This window comes from Macrobrachium nipponense, chromosome 17, assembly GCF_015104395.2.
Source record: "Macrobrachium nipponense isolate FS-2020 chromosome 17, ASM1510439v2, whole genome shotgun sequence".
Classification (NCBI taxonomy): domain Eukaryota; kingdom Metazoa; phylum Arthropoda; class Malacostraca; order Decapoda; family Palaemonidae; genus Macrobrachium; species Macrobrachium nipponense.
In genome coordinates this window covers 45,063,208-45,077,090 of record NC_087210.1, presented here as the reverse complement: position 1 = coordinate 45,077,090, position 13,883 = coordinate 45,063,208, and the positions used below count along the sequence as shown (strand labels likewise).

At 37.3% G+C, this 13,883-nt stretch overlaps 1 protein-coding gene and 1 long non-coding RNA gene across 2 annotated transcripts in view; one reads left to right on the top strand and one right to left on the bottom strand.

The window, feature by feature from the left end:
- The window catches only part of LOC135196210 (uncharacterized), a 63,986-nt gene that overhangs the window by 23,593 nt on the left and 26,510 nt on the right, over positions 1-13,883 (top strand). The window lies entirely within an intron of this gene.
- Positions 1-13,883, bottom strand: part of LOC135196209 (uncharacterized) — a 59,210-nt gene that overhangs the window by 23,513 nt on the left and 21,814 nt on the right. The window contains exons 4-5 of the mRNA XM_064222836.1: positions 12,774-12,856; positions 12,368-12,568 (exon numbers count right to left, since the gene is read on the bottom strand). Coding sequence (XP_064078906.1) covers positions 12,368-12,568; positions 12,774-12,856 — 284 coding nt within the window. The remainder of the gene's footprint in view (positions 1-12,367; positions 12,569-12,773; positions 12,857-13,883) is intronic.

Sequence of the window (13,883 nt, the reverse complement as noted above, 5' to 3'; positions counted from 1 at the left end):
TTCTCCATTGTAGTTTTACTGCCAAAGGGAAGGCTTGTTTACCCTGTCGAACAAAAGGCTGTTGTTGGTTTTTTTATGAAATGTGAAGCCAATACTTTGATATGTAATAAAGATTTTATATCACAGTATTTTAAAAATATATGATATACAACAGAACAGTTACTTCCCATTTAACTATTTTCAGCAGGAGTGTTTGTTTACGTTCATCAACTGATCGCTGACTTTTAAATTTCACTTCAACCATAGCTCCTTCAAGAGAATTCGGTATGTTTCAATCATTTTTATGTTATGCAGTGATGTACTTAAGATATGTAATAATGTTTTATGATGGCAGTATGCTTTCTTTGCCATAGCTATAAAACCATATTTTCAGTTGGGTTAACTTATTTCTCGACAGTATAGCTTTCTCGCTGAAGAGGAATGTTTATTTAATTTTATTAAACGTTGAAATTACCCCTAGCTTACCTGTCAAACAACAGGCTTTGTTTTTTTTTTTTATGAAAGGTGAGGTTAATTTTTTATGTATAATTAAGAGTTATAAATTTGATCTAAGTGGGAAATCATGGTGGATCCTTCATCTACATACGTCGAGATGCTCCACACTACCAAGTGAAACTAAATACTCCACTTCAAGCAGTGGCTGTACGAATTAATTTAAGGAGGCAATATACTATATGTTTCCTTTACATTCCACCCAATAGCCATGTCTCCCAAGAGAACTTAATATATTTGATGCAGCAACTACCAGAGCCATTTCTTCTACTTGGTGACTTCGATAGTAGACATCCATTGTGGGGAGATGTAACATCAAACCAAAAAGGGAATATGATGGCATCTTTATTAGAAAATGAAGATATAGGTGTTCTTGATACTGGAGAACCTACCCATTATCACATTCAGATAGGCACCATCTCCTGCATCGACCTTTCAATATGTAGCTTCAACTGCAGTGTTGATTTTAGTCGTTGAAGAACAAGTGATGACTGGCATACCAGTGACCATTCTTCAATTGTGATCGACACCAATGATGGTCCACCTATCCCGAGATCACCAGGATGGTATTTAGAGAAAGCAAACTGGAGAAAATTCAAAGATTTGAGTGAGTTGACTTTTCATCAAACAAAGCTGAATCATATAATATGCCTTTTTCTGAAAGGGAATTTGACTCTGCTTTAGCTAGGAGCAAGAACACTTTCCCTGGTCCAGATGAGATTCCTTATGAAATGTTTAAACACATTTCAAGGAACACAAAACTTTTTATAATCAGTATTATCAATAGAATATGGGATGAAAGCAGCTACCCTACCATATGGGAATTAGCTAACGCTACCATTCCTTAAGCCTGGAAAAGATCCTCTCTGTGCAGCAAGTTACCGCCCCATTGCGTTAACTTGCTGTTTATGTAAATTGATGGAAAAAATGGTAAATGTAAGACTGATGTGGTATCTAGAGCACAAAAATATTCTAACACCTTCTCAGTGTGGTTTTCGAAAAATGCACTCCACCCTGGATATCTTACTGCAACTTGAAGCCTCTGTCTGTGAAGCCTTTGTCTCCAAGCAACACCATGTGACAGTGTTTTTTGATATAGAAAAGGCATATGACACTGCTTGGAGACATGGGATTCTGAAGACTGCATAATAGTTGTCTACGAGGCAAATTACCTTATTTGTGAATCAAATATTTTTTACATTGTAGGTATTTTAAAGTTAAAGTTGGCAGTACTTTATCAGAGAAAAGGTGCCAAGAAGAAGGTGTTCCCAGGGCAGTGTTCTCAGGGTAACATTTTTTGCTCTGGCCATAAACAATGTTGCAGCTGTTATTCCAAGAGAGGTCTGAAAGACACTGTTTGTGGATGACTTGTCAATATCCTCTGCTGCCACCAGGATGACTGTAGCCGAAAGAAAGTTACAATTAACAATAAATAAAATAGTAAGTTGGGCTGAGAAACAGGGTTTTAAAATCTCTGTAAGCAAGACTACTGCTGTCCACTTCTGTCGTATCAGAGGAGTGCATCCTGATCCAGACCTGTATTTGTAAGATGGTCCGTAGAATCCCATGTAGAACAAGCACACTTCTTAGGCCTAGTTTTTGACAGTAGATTGACTTTGGTCCTCCATATCAAACATATAAAAGCAAAGAGCCTAGAAGCTCTACACATCTTGAAGGTGCTTTCTCACACCAGTTGGGGAGCTGATAGTAATCGTTCACTAAAGCTTCATGAAGCCTTAATCTTATCAAAGCTGTCGTACGGTTGTGAAGTATATTCTTCAGCTTCCTAATCTAACTTGAAATTTTTTATTCAGTGCATCATTCAGTATTCATAATAGCACAGGAGCTTTCCGTTCATCACCAATATCTAGTTTGCTAGTTGATGCAGGAGAGATGCCCCTTGAACTCTATCACCAGTCATCATTACTTCGGTACTGGTTTAGAGTGCAAAGACTCCCCAAATCTCTTGCATTTGTTGTGGCAAATAGAAATATTTTTAACAGTGTTTACGAAAGTCATCCAAGGTATCCCACTCCTTTTAGCTATAGAATTTTAAAAAATTTTAGAGGATACAAATATTAAAAAATTTCCCATTATTCTCTTTGTGTATCCCAGTACTCCTGTCTGGAGGTTACCTGATGTGAAATTCTGCAGGTACTTCAATGGAGCAAAGAGGGATAAATCTGATGAGGAAAGGAGGGCAATATTTTTATAACATGTAACAGAGCATATAGATACAAGTTTTATATTCACTGATGGCTCCAAGTCCAATACCGGCGTTGGATATGGAGTTTTTAGCGAATCTTTTAACCGAAGAGGTGCACTTCCTCCTGTTGCCTCAAACTTTACAGCTGAATTGTATGGCATCCTACTATGAGATTCAGGGTCTCTGTAACACGGTTTTTTGGACTTTGCTCCTTGTCAAAGCATTGGATGTAGCTGAAAGTTGACATATGTATATTTTACAACCACACGCAAATTTTGTCAGCATTATCAATAACCTAAACCCGATAGTTTTAATTTTTATAGAGTAAAAATGATCTAGCCGACGCCATGGCCAATGGTTACGAGCCAAGAGTCGAAAAACATTCATTACGTAAGCAAGGTAAATAAACACCTTTTGACTAAATGTTGCCCCGCCCATCCACCAGACAGAAACTCCATCGGCTCTGAAACCCAAAGACTTTATGAATGGCGGAATGATACATATATGTGGGTGGGGTATCAGTGCTAGCATAGTAATACTACTGTAGCAGTAGTGCCACAACATTATAGCAGTAATATACATGAATTAAACGTTTAGTTTTTATAGCCAGAAGTTAAATTTTCTAATCCAACAATGCCCATGGTAGCCTTCAGTGTTATCCTGAATTATAACGAGGCGAAAGTGGGTGGAGCCTCATGAAGTCACCATTCTGACGATAATTATTGGTGAAGGTTTAAAGCAATATACGGTACCGGCTATTTTTTTCAGTAAATAGGTAGATAGCCAATAAATAAAAATTACTTGACATTGGATATAGCAGTTATCAAATCAAGCTTGTCTACTATGTTTTTGGTAATTACCAACTATTCCCTACATCTTGTCAATCTGATTGTGACCTATAAAGTAGACTGTAATTTCTTTGGAAACTTATTTTGGGAGTTAGACTAATAATCGAAGTGTTTTTGTATTTATTAACATATTTTGTTGGTTTGTTCATTATGACAATTATCAGCGGGGAGGTTCCAGAGTTCATAAAGGTGTACTGCTTGCTTGTATTTAAATTGTAATCATTGTTGCCAGAGGTATAGCACGTTACGTATAGCCAATCATCCATCGAGAAAGAGGGAAGAAATGATGTCATAAGTTACGTAACGAGTGCGTTCGAAAACTTTTCTCTGAGTAAATTGGCCCGTCTTCAAAAAAGGTCACTCTTACATTATAAGTACCAAATTTATTCAACCTACGTAGCGCAGAATACACTCAAAATTTATGTGTTGATATAATATGTATTCTGAATAAGCGTTATATTTATGAAAATAGCATTAGATAAAAAGTTGAGTGCAAAAAAAACCACCGTGTTTACAGAGGCCCTGAATCTCATAGTAGTTATATCACTGGTAACATATTGTAACACTCCCAGTGCGTAGCTACACAATATTTTGTGACTCCAAAAGTGCCTTACAGTCCCTGGAAATCTTTAATACTGATCATCCCTTGGTGTTGAAGATCTTGCAGTGGATCTTCTTGTACCAGTTTAGAGGCAGCATTGTTTCTTTTTGTTGGGTTCCTGCCCATGTGAACATATCGGGAAACGAAGAGGTAGACAAGCTAGCCAGATCAGCAGCGCAAACTTTAGTACCGAGAAAATGTCCTGTTCCATATCGTGATACATTCTATGATATATGGAAATCCATCCTGCATTTATGGGCACTTCAGTGGGACAGAGTAGGCCCCAATAAAATGAAAGAAATTTCTAGTCAGACACACCCTTGGAAATATGACCTAATACCAAGGAAGTGGGAGGTTGTATTGTATAGATTACGTGTTGGCCATACGCGTTTAACTCGCGGCTATCTGATGGATGGGGAGAATGAGCCCTTCTGTGATGATTGCTTAGTTCCGCTGACAGTTAGGCATTTGCTGGTTGAGTGTCCCAGTCTAGTGGAACTTAGGAATCGTTTTTTAGCTTATAGTAGTAGTGAAGCAGGTGGTAATTATAGCATGGCAAAACTGTTGGAGAAAACATATGTTTTTCAATACAGTCAAACTTACCTGTCAGATATATACATAGCTAAGACTCCGTCGTCCCAGCTATGTATATATCTGCCAGGTAAGTATGTATGAAACTTTATTGTATCATAACAATATCATATTAATAACGTTATCTCTTTTATCAAAGAAGCTGGTCTTCTCAAATATATCTTGACAGCTTTGCTGTCTTAACATATATATATTTTTTTTAAAGTTTTACTGTTATGTGACCAGATTGATTAAAAATTCTTTTTATCAGAATTTTATTTTATCAGAATTTTATTTTTATTTTTATCAGAAATTTATTTTATTATTTTTTAAATCAAATTTATATGTATCTCTTATAAAAATAAAAGTATTTTAAATTTTGTTTAATATATTATAAAAGTTAAAATATTACTTAGTATTCGGCGTCGGGGGGTGACCCTGGTAGTTGTGACACAGAGATACTCAGAATCAATCAATCAATCAGTGTACAGCTTATAGTCCTTTGCTAGTCACCAGACAGGGAGCTAACTCTGAATATTGTTTTCTTGCTTGGCCTGGCTTCGGTGAAGAGAGAAGGCAAGCTTCATGGCCTCTCTTTTGATATTAAGCACTCAATCAAGGGAATGGTGATCAGTTATTCTGAAGTCTGTCCAAGAATTTAGGACAAAGGCTCAGAATTCGTTTGAGTCCTTTTCAATCTCCTCCCTAGAGGATTTTGTTGGTAGTGATCCAGATGAGATGCCACAGTGTCCTGTTAGGGTGCTGCAGTACTATCTTTTAAGAGAACTCAAAATCTCAGGCCAACCAAGAAAGGGGTGCCAAAGATCATGATCTCTTTCTGGTTGCATGAGATAATCAAGCAGGCATATGCCTCATTTGGCGAGGAAGGTGGTGGTATGATGTTGCCAAGAGCCCACAAGGTCGAGGTATTAACATACTCTTGAAGTCCAGAAGAACTTGTCAGTTCAACACGTGTTATGAGCTAGGGTGAGGTCATGCCAGACCGCATTCACCTTGTTTTATCTTCAGCACATTACCCACAAGTCCTTGGACATATTTTCCTTAGGTCCTGTGGTGGCAGCCCAGGAGGTTGTGTAATTCACTTGGCTCCTAAGGGGACAGGTTGCATCTCGTCTTAGGTTTTTGGTGAGTGAGTGAGTGTTTCTTAGTGACTGGTCTTCTCCCTTTTCTCCTCACCTTTCTCTTACTTAGGGCACAGAGTCAGGTTGCAAGCTGGTACTTGCTGGACAGACGAGGATTGTACGTGAGTTGCACATATGGGTATTCTCCCAATCATCTTTGTTTTGCTGGTTGGTTGGATGCTAGTCCTCCATCTCTCTAAACAAGGCAAGATAGGGAGAGCTAATGAAACAAACCCAATGGTTTTAATAGCATGTTTCATTGTCTCTGACACACTGGTTCTTTCAGCCTACACCAGGTAATGAAAGAAAACTCATTGTTTTATGCCCAGAAGTCTAGCAGTTGCAACACCCCATATGTGCAACAAGCTAGAATTCCATGCTCTCAAGCTAAATCCTATGTAAAGAATTTCAGGTTTGCATGGCAAGAAAATAGAAATTACTTAAAAATGTGCTATATTTTGTTACTGCCTTCTTTTATCCCTATACTGTATATTCAAGAGTCTGTTTTTCCAGTATTTGTGGATATTTTTTGCTGGTCATGACATCCTGTTAGGTATGTGGTTCCCACACTAGTTTTCACAGATGCAGTGACTGGCCAGGAGTCTCTGTCCCCACTTTGTGCTGCTGCAGCAACATAAGTGTCTTTATCATCTGATCTGTGCCATCCTCACTTGAGGTTTTGCATAAATTCTCACTATGTTATAGTTAGAAGAAACTCATTCTTGTGTGCTTGTTTGTATGCTGAACACACTGTCCTGATGGCTCCTCACTATTACACATTTGTGTAACAATAAGAAAACTGCCTTTTTAGCACCTTTTTATTAAAACAATTATGAGCCTCCTTAACATTTAAATAAGTCACAACTGCTATTATTAGGGCACTTGTAATCAGTACATGGCTTTCTACATTCACTTTTCAAAATACGCACTGACTTGGTTCATCTTTTACTTTGAATCGAGTTAAAAAAAACTCTGATCATTGCACCACTCAGTTCAATGTATGAAGTATGATGGCCCCAGCGGCATCTAATGCTGCTCCAGGCAAAGGGGTGCTCTACCCACAATACTATTCCCTCTATGAGAGCAGTAAAAAATATCAGTTTATACGTGTATGTGGATACAAAGAGCCATTAACTTATAAGCTTTATTGCTGTCATTGTCAGAAACATATTGGACTAACAGATTATATCAGTAGTTACTGTATCGTTCCCCAGATTTTGAAGTAAAGTTCATCCTGATTAGATTAGGAACCTATATCAAACAAATATTTATTCTCCACTGATGAAAATACTTCCTGGATTATCCTAAATCGAGCCTGTATTTGGATCCCAGTTGCCTTTAAATTCTTGTTGAGGAGCATGATTTTAGTTACTGCTGACTTCAAAATCGTCAGTACTGTATATTATACCAATCTCTTGTATAGTCGCCTTGATGACTGCATGAGGTATTCTGTTGTTTTTTTTAATGAAACCTAATGTGAGGTAAGTTAAAGTGCAGTTGTTCATCAAGAACAGGATATATAATTTAATGTCAGTCTTGTCATGACTGTGGTATCATGGAGTATGTATAACCAATCTTTCCCCACCACCCAGCCAAAGTCAAAAGTTTAACCTGCAGGAGAGACCAAGGCTAGATAAGGCTACTGTTATTTCAGTATGTCTGCACCGTGATAGCAATTACCTTTCATCCTCAAATTGAACAGGGCTACGTTTATGGGTGACCCTAAGACACTGGTAATATAGTTGTATGTTCTGCATCCCTCTACATCATAGATAAGAACAACTTAAAAAATAGCATTTTAATTCTAGAACCAGTGATGACTGAATTGGATTTTGACATACCATGGCCTTTTAGATCCCTGACTGGTCATAGGAGAATGTGTAATGGTCACTTTCCAGAATTTTTCTTTAAAAAATGTGCACTGTAAGAGAAATTTCTATGTGATCAGTACATACAGCTTTTGAGGTTCAATGACGCCATACTTAAAACATCAATACCTCACTGCATTGTAGCTTCTTCACTGAGATGCATTCATGTGTCCTCCTATGCTGATTTCTTAAGAGGATCAAAACTGTGACCCACTACATAAATAACAGCAAAAGTGCACTTGGTGGATTTTACTGATTTTTAGATTTGTTGGGCAAAGTTCAGTTGCACATGGTTCATGTGCTGACTTTCACCTCATCATACAGACTGTAATGTCAGCAGTACCTGATCTCCAATATGTTCTATATAGCTGCCTATAAGAGATCTTTACATAGTATTTAGTGCACATTTTGTGCTGATGAAAAAACTACCTCCTTACAAAGGTCAGTGGCCATATGATCCAAGACATTATTTTACTTGTACGACAGTTTTATTCCCTGTACTTGTAGGGGTGCCAGTAAACTTTGTAATGCCTCACTTTCAAGTTCTCACTATGACTTTAGAACCTGATTTGATAGAATTAGGTATATCTGTCCAACTACATTAGCACCATCATTTCACTAAGATTTCATGATACTCTTACCAGAGTAATTGGAGATTCTAGTTCTTTTACTGCTACTTATTCTTGTTACCAAATTTATTTGTCATACAAGACTACTAGGTAGCAGTGTCTCCAATATACACAAAGAGCAACTCGGCAACCATCTCTTATCTTTCACTGTTTTTGGTGACTGTTCATTGCCTAGGTAACATTATACATATACCATGGTAATAGTAGGAATAAATGTGACGTCACATGTTTTACTATGATTTACTATTTGTGGTAAGGAACATCCAGGATACCTGTGCCAATGACTCTTGATATTTCTGTTGATTTTAAAGTTTCTTATTCTCTTGCCAGTTCCAAAATTAAATTTAGACTTGACGAGATGTACATTGCTCCCCTCGTACATTGATTTATCTTTCGTAAAACAAGAGGTTTTATATTGTAAAAAGTTGCAGACTTGAGCACTATTTTGAGGTTTCCAAAATACAGGTTCCTGTTTTGCCAGGAGTGCCACCCTATCAAATATGTTATTTGTCTTGAAGCTGCTGCTGCTTGCTGAGACAACTTAATGTGTGTCTGTATTTCAAAATTAAAAGTCATGATAGCAGCATTACGGAGGATGGTGAGGATGCATGGTATAGAAGGAAGTGCGATTGTTTTCATGATAGAAGCAACCCATGTTAAAATAGATGAGAGAGAGTGAATTATGTTGTAAAAATATGGCCGAGATATGACATGAGAAGTTTAGATGGAAGATTAGATGGAAATGCAAGTGCAAAGTTATCATGTGTGAGTACGGATTGAATGAATTGGGGTTGTAGAGGTTGTTAAAATGGCTGCCGTATTAGCGGCAGTGTTTCCAAGAGAAGAAAGTTTAGTGTTAAGAAAATGAAGAGTAATGTTATGAGAATAAATGCAAACCAAGATGATGTATCACATAATACTTATAAGGATAATGGACGGATGGAAGGTGTTAAATTGTTTAGGTATTTAGGAATTAATATAGCAAACGATGGTATGATGAGAGAAGAGGCGAGTCAAACAATAAGTAAAACACGACAAAGTGGAGATTAGAAGGGCCCATGGAAACCAAGGTTACTATATGAAAGGATTTTGTTTTAATCCATAAATCCGCATGTATATACCTTTACTTTTTACAGCACAAAATCGCATTCATATATCCTAACTTTAATTCACTTGCCTCATTACTCCAAACATATGATCTAAACTTCCACAACGATATGAATTTATTTGTCCCTGAGGACCACTTTTACCCAAGATCAGTAGTTCTCCCATCCGTATATTCAAACTCAAAATTTGTCGGCTTTGCCATGATGATACAGCAAGTTTCCTTCAGTCTGAGACATCCTTAACACTTTCCACATTGCCCCTTTGTCACTCTATCATAAGCATTTTCTAGACCTGTGTATGTCATTCCATCATGCAACTTTTCATAAGAATCACTCGATTTAAATACTGTCAATCTTTTTGTGGCTTCCTTTTAAATCAATTTCGTTGAACACCTTCTTAGGTGTAAAAGGTAGGTATAATGTGCCTGTCAGAATTGCTACTTATTACAAAATAATCGGAAAAATGTGAACAGAGTTAAAGTATATAGTAAGATAAACACACTTTTTAAAGTGTTTTTGCCACTGCCTTGTGCACCCCCTAAACAGTGAATCCGGCCATACATTTTAACTATTTTTATATCGTATACCTTTTTAACATCTGCAATTAACCATCTCTGTGAATAATAGGTTTGCATAGTTACTTTTGACTCGAAGGTATTTTTCAATACACTTTAGCTTGTGCTTGTACAGAGTTAAATATTTCCATTGCAAGTTTATCTAAGTAAATATATTCATTACTTCCGTTCACATACTTTTATGATTTTGACTTTAGCGGTAACGGACTTTTGAATCGTGCAACAATATATTTTCATAATAAAATAGCTCTTTGTACTAAGTTTTTAGCTTGTACAAATCCCCTGATGATGATGGGAATGAATTTCCATGACCGTTGGCTTTGCTGTTCTTCTTATAGCATTGAATTTAGCTTGCCAGAAGTGAAAGTTTACAAGGTGATTTAAATCTGTACAGGATAAGAATTGATCGTGTTGAGTGCAGGAGGGTGGATGCAGTAGTGAGGAAGAGAGAAGTTATGAAAACTGAGGGGTGCATTGAGAAATTGTTTTTGAATAATGCTTCATGTAGAAAAAATTAAACGAGAGGTGCTGTTTGAAGAGACTGCAACCATGTGTAGATGAAGTAATTATCGGCATAAAAGCGAGAAACTACAGAATGGTAGTGACAGCATATCGGGCAGTCAATCAGGGTATTCAAGGTATGTCTGGAGAAAGGAACGGTTCCAGTTGATCGGAAGAGAAGCTGAAATTTTTTGCATAATGGGAAAAGGTGGCGTAACTATGGGTTTTTATGAGGTGGTTGATGGCTCATTTAAAGTAATTTTGTGGGAGGTTGTAACCTACTCTGAAAACGCAGACGTGAAGATCGAGGGTGCATATAATGTATGGTAGTGTAGCTAACTGGTCAAGGAACCAAGCTCATCTCCATCTCCCTGTACTTAGTCGGAACGTATTTTGAAAAGAAACTTTTCCTTAAACTAAGTGAATTGCACCATAGTGTTTCCTGCATAAAAGTTCTCTCAACTCTTTGAATCAAACTTTCTCCTACTCTTGCCTTGTAGCCAGGTGAAAAATGCAACTCCCATCAGTTCCTATTCCATAGCTATCTTTGTGCTTCATAAATCCTCATATGTCTACTCGGCCAACGATTATGCTCTACCAAATGCCCTATTTTGTGCAAGGTTTGTAGGACACCTTCGTCCTCGAAGACCAGTATGGACTGTACTGTTACATGATTCTCTAATGAATGCCCATAGAAAGAAGCAGCTCTTGTTATCTTGTCGTTAGTTCTAATCATACTTGATTAGAACTAACGAAGAAAGGAGATAACTAAAATCCTTCAGACTTCTGCCCTTTGGCTCCAACTCCTACTTAAGTTAAATATTCGAAACTTGACTCGGTTATCACCTACTATCAAGTCACTGAAGTTAAGGCTCGATAGAATATATTATCAGTATGGTTTACACGAGACAAGATCCACTGCGGATATCTTAACTTTCTCAGCGAGTGACTATTATAGTGGTTTTGATGAGACTCCCAAGAATTTTTCATCATCACTTGAAATTTCAGAGGCATATGAAATTAGAGCAAAATGCTATATCAGCCTAACCTAATATTTATAGTTGTATGCAATATTTTTATGGTCATTTCTAACATATTTTGTTATTAATGAAGCAACGTTTGTTTCCTATCCCATTTCTATTAATGATCATCAGCATTATTTTCTCGCACATGCCTGTTTTCTCCTTTTGTCAATGATCTCCAATGTTGGGGAATCAGGTTACTTCAGTTATCATGGGGAGATTGCATATATCAAAACGCTAAACAACGTTTTATTCGTCCCTGTTTTGAATTTAAGTTAGCTTTGGCTGTCGAGTCATGTAGGGGCAAATGTGAGAAGGCGAGAGTAGTTTCCTTTTGATGCCACACTTACTCCGTGCGAAACAAGATTTACCCGCTGATTTAATGTAACCGGCGAGGGAATCATTTGTGACAAGAGGTTTGACATAACCTGCTTTGGCAAGTCGCATAACCTTTACTCTCATGCCATACCTACGAATGCAGGTAACATGACAAAAACTAGCTTGGAAACTATTAAAACTATTTGCAAGAGTTATTTATTAAATATTTATCCTGAAAAAACTTGCTGGAATTAAATATTTTGCTGCGTTCAGATGGATTTTTCCCTAGATTTAAACAGATTGTTTTAACATTTTTCATTTTTACTTCGAATAATTTGTTTCAGTCCCTCCTTAAGGAAACCATAGCGGTACTTCGATACACCGTCCCACAGATTAGACCCAGTTGATGATAACTATTAGAATTTTCATAAGAACAAATAATTCTCTCCCCTTCTCACATAGACAATAAAAGGAACACTGAGGTCTCACCTTGTGGTAGTAAGCACGAACCGCTAAAGCCAGGTAAATATTTATGGATATGTAGACCAACGAACAAAACGATATCGCGAGCCATTCCAGGCAAGACCCAGCCCGTGCGCAGATGACCAGAGCCGTCAAGGCAGAGGGTACCAGAGCGCTGATTACCAGACCTTGAACGAACATGAACGGCACCATGTACTGTGGCTTATTCTGAAAAAGAATGAAATATGATTTGCGAATAATCTGCACGAAAAGAATCGTCTGCTGTGTGCCACCTATGTAAAACATAAAAATGTTATTTGATAAGCAGGCAAATTTCTTTTATATGTAATGACGTTGATTGTTTATGCTCTTGTGAAGGCCTTAATGAGCGACTAATTTTCAGTTTGAACAGGTAGTGATCCAGTTTGCATACATCTCTGACGCCAATGAGAAGAAGTATGCTGAACATGTAGAAAAATGCGTTGATGACGATATTTGCTATGGCAAGCGTTTTCTCTGCAAAGAAAGAAACATTAAATAGAATTATGGCATTTACGGTAGACCAAGCGTTCAGTACACTGTTTTTGCTTGATTCTTTTAGGCTCCCAATACTCGTCCATCCAAGTATTAGTATACTTTCTGTCAGAGTTACTGCGACTAGGGTGACAGTGATTTAAAGCAAACACTTTGGATATCGAATGAAATTTTTTAAAGTATTCAAACAATTTGATAACTAGGGAAACAACGTAATATTTGATCGGCAAGGAAAATTAAACGTACTTTTAAAAAGCATAATTTGACCATGAGTAGCAGCTACCCCGTAGGGGGTTAGTGTAGTCAGTGCGCCTCATGCGGTGCACTTTAGGTATTACTAAAGGTCCTATGTAGTTACTGTCCGATCACTCCAACCAATACCTTAAGCCCCAGTGCTTGGCAGCACTTGCAGTAGCGACGTTGAAAAGATTAAACAAAAATGGTCCGTTATCCACACTAATACCACTTAATGCGCAAAAGCGGTGTATTTACGACTGTCCTTTTTTGAACACACTTCCTGGACAGTAAACAAAAGACTTATGTAAATGGATACATAAACTTTAAATGTCACACACTAAAACGTAACTAAAAGATTCTGTAAAATATATTCTGTAACATTATCAAGATGGAAATGTGTAAACTATATACATATATTAGCTGACTAATCCAGCACTGTGCGGGAAAGCTCTAAAGAAGTTGAACAAATTTTCCTGCATTTCCTTGTACTGAATGTCCCTATTATCCAAATATTACTGTGGTGACTGTCACATTCATAGGTATTACTGTGGTGACAGTCCCTTTTATTCAGATATTACTGTGGTGACTGTCCCTTTTTTATTCAGATATTACTGTGGTGACTGTCCTTTATTACTGTGCTGACTGTCTCTTTTATCCAGATATTACTGTACTGACGGTCTGTTTTATCCAAATATTACTGTGGTGTATGTCCCATTTATCCAGGTATTACTGTGTTGGCTGACCCACTTATGTAGGTATTACTGCAGTGGCT